Source organism: Petaurus breviceps, unplaced genomic scaffold (genome assembly GCF_028583685.1).
Source record: "Petaurus breviceps papuanus isolate PSGF00001 unplaced genomic scaffold, PetGlider_PUasm1.0 90750, whole genome shotgun sequence".
NCBI classification, from domain to species: Eukaryota; Metazoa; Chordata; class Mammalia; order Diprotodontia; family Petauridae; genus Petaurus; species Petaurus breviceps.
This window is the reverse complement of record NW_027187335.1, coordinates 10,821,650-10,834,019: the sequence shown is the minus strand read 5'-3', so window position 1 is coordinate 10,834,019 and position 12,370 is coordinate 10,821,650. Positions and strand designations below refer to the sequence as shown.

The window sequence follows — 12,370 nt, the reverse complement described above, 5'->3', positions numbered from 1 at the left end:
AAAAGAGACAAATCAATAATAATGAACATTATTATCATACTGGACATTTTCCTAGTGCTTTAAGGTCTACAAAGTGCTTTATATATCACATTTGATATTGAAATATAAATTTAGATAGATATAGATTTGAGAATCATTCAAGTCTCATAACCCTGGGAAGTGTTAAGTTCTACAAAAAAAGGAAACTGAGGTTTAGAGAGAGAAAGTCACTTTCCTATGGTAGTACTTAAGTGTTAGAGATGAGTTGTGAACCCAGGGGGTCTTCACTTCAAGGCCACCATACCATAAATAATTGTTGTCCTATGTGATTGATGGTTCTCTCTCCCCTTCCCCCCACTTCTTTTTTCTCTCTTAATAATTAAAAGAAATGCCAACATGGGGTAAAAAACCCAGAAAAGTGATCTCAAGTCATCATGGATTATCATGGAACTCCTAAATGGATGAATAACTGGATCTTAGGAAGCTACAATAAAACTTGGCACATGAAATGAGTAAGTTACATTATATTCTTCACCTGAATCTAGAGACAGAAATGGAACCTGCCACCAGAAAAAAGATGCAAGCACATTTTTATTGTTTTTTTTTAAACAAAGGACATTTCACACTCAGACCTTATCACCCTTTTAGACATAGGCTAAAAACAAAAGGAAAAAAGTGATCATCAAGCTACAAGTTGATTTCTCCACACCCCGCCCCCAAAAAAACCCATGTGACAAAACCAAGGTTAAAAAACCAACAACACGTGGAACAGATGTCATTTTTAAAAAATTGTCAATATACAAAACTGGAAAAAGAACCTCTCATTTAAAATCCCAATACACAGAACAAGGATGTCCACTCGCATCTGCTGCAGCAACAGTGAAATACTCCATTAACTATGATGAAAATGTATCAAAGTAAATTGAGACCACAGTGCATAGATTTTATTGCTGAGCAAAGTCAGCACACGTGACTTCTAGAGAAGGGATGGTTTGACCCTGTATTTATTTACAGGATATACAAATTATTCTCTGTCTTTTGAATGTCATTGATTCTATGTGATGGAGAAATATCCTCCCTTTTTCGTTGGCTCTGAACTGTATCTTTTGAGGATGGTCACTGTACTTATTCCTAAAAAGTTCCACAGTTATTAAAGATATTTCTAAGAGACACTATTTCTGGGTGTGCGGTCACCCGCTTATGCCCTCGAGGCTGTGACCAGGCTAAACTGGCAGTTGCAAAATTGGAGTAGAAATGAATGACTTCAAACATGTATGTATTTTAGCTAGGAACAAAGCGTGATCTGTAACCACCCAGCATAGTAGAGTATGATGTGATTACTTGGGGTCATTTTCTTATGTTAACTTGAGTCTTGTGGATAAGGGGGCTGCTAAGCAACAAGTAAACCCCATCCCCATCCCTAACCTCACCTCCAAGATCTCATTGCCTGTCTTCCTGGATTGACAGCCAAGTATAATTATTAATTAAAAAGTGGCAAATAGCAACAGGCTACTCAATTATATATAAGAATCCCTGGGCACATGGTGATTTAGAAAATTATGTATTTATGTTATCTATGTTCTGTTGTATTTTTATTTATTTTGTCCAATATTTTCCAATTGCATTTTAATCTGATTTGACCCAGTGTTGTGGGCCATGTGGGCAGCCAGTCTCCTATTTGACACCTCTGGTAGAGTGGACAAAGAACTCGCTCCATCCTTGGAGTCAGCTGGGTTCAGGTCTGGCTTGTGATACATTAGCTCCTGTGATCATGGTCAAGTCCCTTAACCTCTCAGTGATCCCAGTCAATACTTTTAAGTCCATATTCTCCACCTCCACTCAGGATAACAACCAATGGCATGCTGGTAAATGTTTAACAACCAGCTCTTGAGAAAAAAAATATACCTAGGACATACTTCTAGTCTTCATTCTTAACTTTTTCTTTATCACCTTCTGAAGTCCAGACAATCAAAAAAATAATAAATCAAGCCCTGATTTGTAGTGTGTGCTGATTTCCAAGGTATGAATGCTCACACTGAAAATTTAACAGTCAGCACCCAGAGTTAGTTTAGTATACTTCTGAAATAGCCAACATTTATATAACACTTTACTTATGATAGCTATCTCAGTTGATCCTTCCAACATGAAGTAAAGAGGTTACTATTATTCCCATTTTAGAGATGAGGAATTTGAGTCTGAGACAAGTGAAGCAATTTGTTTGCCTGGTGTGTTCCACAGCCAGCAAGTGTCAGTCAAGGGGTTCAAACCTAATTCCATATCTACTGCTCACAGACTCTCATGGCACTAGGCTGCCTCCCTGGGTAGAGGCCTTTTCTCTGTTGTTCCCCCCTTAGGATCCTAGAAACATAGATTTTGGGGTAGTTAGGGACCTTGGAGTTTCATCTAGTCCAACCCCCTGGCTCCCTCTTGTTTGACAGATTAAGAAACTGAGACTCAGAGAGGTTAAGCTATTTGTCCAAGGTCAAACTAGTAGGCAGAGCCTAGATTTGACCCCATATCCTCTGATTCCAAATTCAGCCCTCTCCCTATTCAGTTTGCCTTCCTTCTCAAGAGAAAAAAAAAGTCACAAAAAAATTTGCAATTGGCAGAGTTAACTTCTTCAGGGTCTGTTAAGTCATAGTCAACATTTCAAAAGAAAATAGAATTAACACACCTTGTTTAATTTGGAATCCTCAATTCTGCTCCATATAATTGAGAGCCTTTCAAGTCCAATTCAATTCAACAAACACTGAATTTAGTACCTCTTATAATGTTCCAGAGAGGAATGGATAAATGTGAAAATGAGTCTGAGGTATTAATGAGCTTGAGTGTGGGGCAGTGGCCAAGGTTTGCTTGGGGATCCAGAATTTAAATATGCTTTCTAATTATAATGAGGGTTTAGCTTTTGGCCTCTGGTCTCTAAATCTGTCTTCAACAAGTGATGTATAAGATCATAGGGGACTCTATCTTCACATCAACATTCTCTTCGGACTTTTAAAGAAGAACCAAGCATCCATCTAGTGCTTTCTAATTCACATACCTAATAATACCCAAACTGTTGCCAAGAAGATTTATAAGAAATCAAGCTATTTTATTTGTAATTGTAAAGACCCAGAAACAACCTAAATGTCCAACAGTTGGTGAACGGCAGGACAAACTATGGTATGTAATTGAATAATACACTGCTATGAAAAATGACCAGTATGAGGAACAAAAGGAAATTTGGAAAGACTTATACAAAGTAACACAACATCAAGGAAACAGCAACAAAGAATGGTATCTATACTGATTATAGGAAAGGAAAAATATTTCCATAAATAGAGAGAAAGATTGAGCAAAAAGTACAGAAGAGACTATAGAGGGAGAAACTAATAAATGGCTATGGTTATATTGTATTTGGAAATTTATTTTTAAGTATAAAGTGTTGTAAATGTATTTATATTTGTTTCTGTCCTTTTTAAAAGTTAAGTGCACAATAAATTGTTTAAATAAATGTATTTTTTTTAAATAACAAAGCTCAAAAAAAGAGACTATGCTATTTTTGTACTTTTTTATAAAATGCTAATGGGGAAAAACCTTACATTTTATAGCAAACAAAAAGATGTTATATTTAACACACTGTCTGTTAATGAGTATTAACACGTCTGTCAAAAACAAAGGTTAGTTAATTTAATCATTGTGTAAAGATAAAGAGAATGAGGTTGAAAGAAGAACCAGGAAAGCAATACACACACATAAAGGGAAACAACACAAAACACTACAAGACATCAAAATTCAGATCAACTGCAACAACCAGCCCTAACTCCAGAGTACTGGTGATGAAGCACACCTGCTTGCCCCTCTTTTAAAGAGGCAGCTGTTAGCCCACAGGTGCAGAAAGAGACATCCACTGCCTGGCATGGTCAGTGTGTTGGGTTGTTTTGGTCAACTCCACATCTATAACAAGAGAATGTTCTGTCGATGGGGTGAGGGATATTGGGAAGCGATGGCTGTCTGACAAAAACATCAATAAGGCATTTTAAAAATCAAGAACGTAGCAGAAAATAACTCATAGTTAAAAATAAAAAATACAAACCAGTAACAGCTGTTTTAGGATCTGAAGCCTATATGGCACTCTGACAAAAACATCAATAAAACATTTTTTTAAATTGACAATATATCAGAAAATGACTTGTGGTTAAAAGTTTTTTTTTTATAATACAAACCAGTAACAGCTGTTTTAGTATTTGAGAATATAATATACATATATAACCAGAATCACCACCATGGTAGCAGTACAAAATAAGAACTAGATATCCAATGCAGCATTTTCTTCTCATCACATGGATGGAAACTTCAAGAAATCTCTTCTTTCCTGGAAAAATTGTCTGGGATAAAGTACTCCTGTTAAGCATTTTGGGGAGAGAGCAAATGGGACAGCAGATTGCAAAACCAAGCCCAAAGCAATAGATACACAAGCCAGGCCACTGTTATTTCCATGCACAGTGAATGATGGAGTTGGGTGGGCCTGGCTGAAATGAGAGGTTTTGGTCCTAATGCAGCAGCTTGTGCAGAGAAGAGCACAACCCAGGTAATAAGGAAGCCCCTCTACTAGGAGAAGAAACTTAATGGGACTAAATTAGTGTAATTATCTTTTCCTCTCTGGTTCATTTTACTTTTACTAGACAGTTGAAGCCCACTTGGTTTCTCATGGGTTGAAGGGCCAAAAATGTTTGCCTCTATGTTGGTTTCCAGCTCTTTTTTTCAGTCTTAGTATTACTGAGAAGAGTCCGGCAATACCTCATTTATCTTCTGGCAGTCAGAGTTTGATGGATTCATAGTCAAGGACTCAGAAGTAAGAAGGAAAATGCTTCTGAGAATTCAAAAGAAAGTTCACAAAGTCCATGCACTCACGATTAGTTCATGTGTTTTTTGTAGGGTCATATATTCAGAGTCCAAAGGGACATAGGAAGTTCTCTAGTTTCACCCCCAGCCTAGTAGGCCAGAGTGACTTGCCCAAGGTAGTGACAGAAGCAGAATCTGAATCCGGTCCCTCTGTCTTAAATCCAGCATGTATTCCACAGGACCATGATGACTCTGTTGGAGTTATTCTGACTCTTATTTGCACTTTAGATATGACTGCCAACTTTGGAGAGTGAGAGGGAAGCCAAAAACTATAATTATTTTTTTGCTTTTTGGAGTACAATTGGGGTTAAGTGACTTGCCCAAAGTCACAAGGCTAGTAAGTGTGTCAAGTGTCTGAGGTTGGATTTGAACTCAGCTCCTCCTGACTCCAGGGCTATTCACTGCACTACCTAGCTGCCCATTGATATAATTTCAAAAATCGCGGCTGACCAAGACCAATTAGGATAGGGCAATTAGACCAACCTACTCATCTTCTAAGTCCGTGAGAAGAGAAGTGGGCATAAACCACTCTCATTGCCAGGCATCATTTACTGCAGACTCTTTCTGGCTTTGACATTTCAATGGTTAAGGGAATTCCCAGGGGAAGGGACTTCCTCTTCTAATGCAGGTCTGTGCTTTTTCCGCAATTTAAAGTCTTAGAGAATCCTTACCTCAAAGACTTGGAGGTTAAGCAACTTGCCAGAAGATCAGAAATGGGACATCACCCCAGGTCTTTCTCCCCGAAGGCTGGCTCTCTATACACTAACTACACCATGTTATTTCTCTCTATGGTTTAGTAGGAGAGGGAAACTGTAATACCTTTTATTAAGACATTCATTCAAAATGGTTCTGCTAAAGTTTTCTTGTCGAAAAGGCAGGAGGGATGCCTTTTTAATTATACGGAAAATTCACTCATGAGAAACTGCTACTGAACTTTGGTACAAGGCATCAGTGTCAAATTTTGTCTTTGATATTTTCACGACCCAAACATGTTCTTAGAACACCTTCATCTCCAGTGATTTCCCTGATCCAAAGGGGGCCAGGTTTGAATTGAAAAGAAAAAGAAAAACATTACTTCCCACTTAGAAATTTCTTCTGTACAAGGCGGTGATGATGGCAGACACAGGCGCAAGATAGAATTACCTGACCCAGCTGACTGGGACCCAATGAGAGTCTTTGCTCAGCTTCTCTAAAAGTCCTTTGAGTTCACTATATGTACTCTGGAGATCCTCGTTCACCAAGACTGAGTCCACCAAGTGGCCATAATGCTGGTCTATGAAGGCTGCTGAGGAGATCATCTCCTGTTGATCTTCACTCTGCAAAGGAAGGAGCCATTATGCCAGAACAGGCAAGAAACCATAATAATGATCACTGCTAGCATCTATATAGTCCTTGAATGCTTTATGATCATCTAACTTTATCTTCACAGCCCTGGCAAACTCCTAATAAACAAACTTCTAATCCACACAACTGGTGGTAGCTAGGTGGAGCCATAGTGCACAGAATCAGGGAGACTGAGTTCAAATCTGATCTCACTAGCTGTGTGACCTTCTGCAAGCCACTCGACTGTTTGCCTCAGTTTCCTCATCTGTAAAATGAGCTGGAGAAGGAAATGGCAAAGCACTCCAGTACCTTTCCCAAGAAAATCCCAGGGGCAGCTAGGTGGCACAGTGAATAGAGAACCGGACCTGGAGTGAGAAGAACCTGAGTTCAAAACCATCCTCAGACACTTAAAACTTACTAGCCATGTGACCTTGGGCAAGTCACTTAACCCCAATTGCCCTGCCCTCCCTCCTCCAAAAAAAAAAAAAAAAGAAGAAAATCCCAAATGGGTTCACGAAGAGTCGGACATGACTGAAAAACAACTCAACAACAACACAACTTACACATAGAGCTGAATGTGATGGTTAGAGAATCAAACTAAAAGTTAGGAAGACCTGAGTTCAAGTCCCACCTTTGACACATAATTCCCTTGTGTAAACCAGGGGAAGTCACTTAACCTTTCAATGACCTTGGAAACTTTCTAGAGGTGTTCTTAATCTGGGAATTGTAGACTTGTTTTTAAAATATTTTGATAACTATATTTCAATATAATAAATTTCTTTTGTAATCCTATGCACTTTATTTTATGCATATAGAAACATTTTTCTGAGAAGGGGCCCATAAGTTCCACCACACTGCCCAAGGGATCTGTAACACAAAAAAGTATTAAGATCCTCTGGTCTAAGATAACAAGTTACAGAGAAGGTGCCAACCAGCCCCAGCAGAAGGATTTTCCTTATCAGGGAGTTCCCTAGGCCAGTGAAATCACAGATGTAGATCCTATCCCTATAATTGACACACAATTCAGATTCTAAGGTCAGTAGGGAAAGGTCAGAAACAACTTGGAGCAAGTAGTTGACTTTTAGAGCTCCCTTTAAATAAAGACATGGAGAGCCACTAGCTTCTCAAGCCCCGCCCCTTTCCTGCCACCCCAATCTTTGCCATTTTACAGATGACCGAAATGAGAAACAGAGAGAGGTTGTCACTTGCCCAAGGTCACACAGGTAATATTGGGAGAAAAATAAATATCTGAAGGGTAAACTAATTCAAAGCAGTTGAACACATTAGCACTTAAGCATTTATGGTAAAATCTCCCTCTCTCCCTTTTGTAGGGCAGCAGCTGCCTGGTAGGCAGAAGAGAATTTCACAGCTCTCATTAGTTCAATTCAATTATTTATGCATATGACATCTATATATGCAGCCTTAGTCTCTCTCCTGAGCTCCACTTCCACTTCACCATTTCAAACTAAATGTTCCATTGACATTTCAAACTCAACACAACTGAGGCAGAACTCATTATTAAAAAACAAACAAAAACAAAAAAACCCACCCCTCTACTGAACTTGCCCATTACTGATGAGAGCACCACCCTCATTTTATTTACCTAGGTTTACAACCTCAGAATCATCCTGGACTCCTCCCTTTCTATCCCACAAATCCAATCAGTTTCCAAATCTTGTCATTTTTGTCTCCTCAGTATCTTTTCATTAAGTCCCCTTCTCTCCATTTACACAGCCATCACCATACCTACCACCCTCATCACTCCTCCCCTGAAATGTTACAAATAGCCTTCTATGAAGACTCCCTTCCTCAAGTCTCTTCCCATACCAATCTATCCTCCACACAATCACCCCCCCCCCAATGAATTTCCTAATTCCTAATTCACCTCTTGACTCAATAAACTCCACTAGCTTCCCTGTTCCTTCTAAGATCAAATGCAAACTCCTCTGTTTGGTATTCAAATAGTTTCTAGTCTTCTAGCATATTACTTCCCTCCTCATACTCTACAATCCAGCCACACACAATGCTATGCTTCTTTGCTCTGGCTATTGTGCTTGCCTGGAATGTTCTACCTCCCTGATTTCCTTCCAAGACTCAACTCAAGCACCACCTTTTTGCAAGGACATCTTTCCTGGTCCCTCCCACTAATGAACTCTGTATGCATCTCAGTTATGGAAGAGGATTAGGAGACCCACTGTCCAATGGCAGGTAAGGAATTCCCCCATATTTATCAACTTGAACCTCTGGAGAGCTGTAGACCAGTGACTAAGAGGTTAGCCTCTATGCCATCCTAAGGGAGGGAAAAGAAATCATCTTGTAAGAGTTGTGGGATCCCAAAGAAGAAGGTAGAAGCAAGGATGAGAGCAAGGGGCAAACAGGTCAGTCAGAAGGAGCAGCTATGTCAGACTAGGTGCTGATGAGAGCGGAGGTATCCTGTTCCTGTGTCTTGTCTTTGTTTTCAAAGAGGACCAATGACATCACAGGTGATATCTTAACTTGTGCATGAATTGGATTTAAGTGAGGCAGAGTTGAACAAAGTCATCAGCCTCACTCTCTCTTCCAAAGTCATCTAAGTCCAGTGGGAGGATAAAATTCAAGGCAATGGGTGATGGCCCTGGATGATGTTGGCATCTTCAATGATATCTGACCAAGCTCTAAGTGTTGCACAGTGCCTGCTTCAGCTGCCTTCATGGCCACCTCTTTTAGACACCTTCATGGCTGCTGGAACAAACTGTTCTCATCTACCCATTCTTCCAAGGGGAAGTCTTGCTTGGGATAGACATCCCCCAACTCACTGATAGGTTTGAGGTCTATGGGTTACCTTCAGCCCTCCCATTGTGCCAAGATGATTTGCTGTGGCCCCTGCACATGCTATAGCTTCTTGGAGAAATGAACCATACTAGTCTTTGTGGGGCAAATCAACTGGGGAAAGGAAGCTGGGATGCTAAAAACAAAGACTGCAAGGTAATACAGAAAAGATGGAGAGTACCTAAAGCAGTTCATGTTACCAAGAACAGAAATGGTGAATCAGTACTTTCCCATCCTTTGCCTCATTCATATTCTCTCCAGGAAGAAAACTGAGGTTATTTTCCAATCCCTATTTCTAAAGAGTTTGTTTTGCTTTTTCTTTTGTGGTTTTTCTGAGATAAAGTGGTTAACCACTGAATTGTTGGGTGTGTGTGTGTGTGTGTGTGTGTGTGTGTGTGTGGTGTTCCTGCTTAATTCTGACAGAGGGAGAGGTAACAGGTGGTAAAGTATCCAGGAGAGAAATGGATAGATTTTTATAACTGTTGGGACTTTCCCAGAATGGGGGCTCTGAGCTGTACAGAAGAAAGAATAGTTGATTCATGCTTTTATAGCTTCCCAAAGGCAGAGAAAGAGAAGATGGATCCAGACCAGTTCTAGATAAAATTAACGTGGCAGTTTCTGATGGAGGGGAAGGGTGAGCCATTTGGGAGCTGGTTTTGCTGAGTTAGTAGTCTCAAACACCCCTTCTTTCAATTGTCTTCCCCTGGAAAATTTGAAAGTGAAACTATTTCCCTAAGGGGTAAAGCCAAGGGTTTTTGACAAGAGAGAAAGTGACCCCTGAAAGAAAGAGCTGGGAAGAAGTGGTGCTGCTCACATTAAGGCGAGGTTTGGAAAAGTTCATCTAGAAGATGAACTCTTTCCCTATTTTTCCTCACAGCCACCAATTCAATAATGATAATGATAAAAACCCCTTAAATTATTTAATTTTATATGTGTGTCTCATTATGGTATTGAGTTGATCATGTCTCAAAGGCAATGCCAGAGAAGAGCACATTCTGGAAAGTACTACTATGCTAGAAATGTTTTGAGGATAATCCTAAAGACAAATCCTAACTCCTTCCTGAGGACCAATCCAACTAAGTAGAGAAAAGTTCATCATCTATCTGTAGGCTGGCCATTTGGCGATGAATTCTTTGGCTATAGCAATCCATGGAACAAAAAGGAAAGACAAAATGGCTCTAGTCCCATAAGCCCTTTTGACTTCCCTAATTACTGTGGCAGAGTGATGGAAAAGAGGATAGATAAGTCACTACTAGTCCTCTGTTCATCAGGGATGGAGGTTGGGGGGAGGGAATATGCATATAGTGCCAGGCAATGTGCTAAGTGTTTTTACAAATATTATCTCATTTGACCATCATCCACACAATAATACCTACCCCACACAACTGCTAGCCTTACATATGCTAGCTATTACATACCATGTTTCCCTGATAATAAGACACTGTCTTATTTTTTTGGACAGAAAAACACCAGAGGGCTTATTTTCAGGGGAGGGCTTATTTTAATGAACATTGACAGCAATTTTAATAAATAGGTAAATGTGAACAAAAAAATGTACCTTTATTCAATAAGCAAATCACTGGGGAAAAACAGGATGACGCGCTCACTGCTGCAGCTCTGATTGGATGCAGCTCCGAGCGTGGCGTGCGTTTCACGGGAGGGGGGGGAGAGGAAATGGTGCATACAGAGGGTACCGTAATGTAGCGTGTAGCGCAGGGGATCACCTTCACTACAGTAGCAATCTCAATAGGGCTTATTTTCAGGGGAGGGCTTATTTTAGAGGAATCTTACACAGTAAGGGGAGGGCTTATTTTCGGGATAGGTCTTATTATCGGGGAAACACGGTATGTATCTGTTGTCTTGCCTTCTAGAAGTTAAGCTCCTTGAGGGCAGGGACTGTTTCAATTTTAACTTTGCTTCCCCAGAGCTTGGCACAATGCTTGGCACATAGCAGATTCTTAAGAAATGCTTGTTGATCACTTGATTGATTCAAGGATATATAAGTCCATTCAGTTTGCTATAAGAGTACAATGACTTCAAGTATCTTACAAGCCACTACTAGTCTTCCAGTGTGGTTGTGTCCAAAAAGTCCACCCCATTCCCCATCCTTCCTTACTCTCCCCACCCCACCCCCTGCTCTGGCCAATCCTGTCATGAGACCTTCTACACTTATCTATACCCACCTCTAAATCTTGGCAAGACTTGGTAGAGCTTGGGCTGTGCTGGTATAGCCTCCTTGAACCTAGGGTCACTTCCAGTCATTATTTAGCCTAAGAAGGGGACTTTAGTGGTGGGAGTAGGGCAATAGAGGGATGCCATTTTACAGATGGTAAGACTGAGGAGAGCAGATAAATGACTTGATCATGATCACACAGCTTTTAATGTCAGTAGCAGAATTCAAAGCTAGTTCCCTTATTCCAACATAATGAGGAAACTCCCTCTGCCAACAAAAATTGTCACCTCTTCACAGGAAGCCACCTAAAAGCATTGAGAGGTTAAGTGAGTTGAACATGGTCACACAGTTAAGGTCAGAGACAAAACTTGAACCTAGGTCTCTATCCTCCACATCTGCTTCTCTTAAGGAAAATAGAAGAGTTGGAGTAAGGTGAGGGGACCATGGCATTGAACTCACAAGCTAACTTCAAAATTACATTTTATTTTCTCTTGAAGAACTTTTATTTTCTTCTAAAAGCATAAAATATCCTATCTGCCTGCAAAGTCTTTGGTTTTTATACAACTTTTGTTCCTTTCTCTTGAGTCTTGTCATCTTAGTTACATCTGGTGGCTACCTCAGGTTGCAATTGTCTGCAATTCTATTTTGTATACTCTTGTCCTTGAGTCACATTCCCATCATATCACATGACTTCTGTCTCCTGGGATCCATGAGTAAGGTGAACATTATCTAGCAGCTAATCCAGAGTATTTTAATCTGAATCCTTCCATGTGATTTCCAGAGATATCCTCTATTCCCTTGCACAACTATCTGACCATCTCAACTCACCCACATGTGAAAGGATGATCAATGGTATCTAAGACTTATTACTTAAGAATTAAAGGATATAGAGAAAATCCCAAATAAGAAAAACATTAGTGTTTTCATGAAGGAAAAATGCAATAACTAATTGTATGGTTGTACTCTGAAGTAGTCATAAATACATTGTGTGTTGCTGTTTGTCCTTTGTTCTTGAAGAGGACCTTGACACCAGAGAGGTGATGCCATGACTTGCAAATGAATTGGACTTAAGTGAGGGAGGGCTGTGTAAGGTCACCAGTCTCACTTTCTCCTCCAGAGTCATCTGGGTCCAGTGGTCTGATATTCATCAGGATGACTGGAGATGGCTCTGTGTGTGTGTGTGTGTGTGTGTGTGTGTGTGTG

At 40.0% G+C, this 12,370-nt stretch overlaps 1 protein-coding gene across 1 annotated transcript in view; it reads right to left on the bottom strand.

Moving 5' to 3' along the window:
- Positions 1–556: 556 nt before the first annotated feature.
- MPP3 (MAGUK p55 scaffold protein 3) overlaps positions 557–12,370 on the bottom strand; it is a 60,238-nt gene continuing 48,424 nt past the window's right edge. The window contains exon 19 of the mRNA XM_069067555.1: positions 557–6,179. Coding sequence (XP_068923656.1) covers positions 6,003–6,179 — 177 coding nt within the window. The 3' untranslated portion in view covers positions 557–6,002. The remainder of the gene's footprint in view (positions 6,180–12,370) is intronic.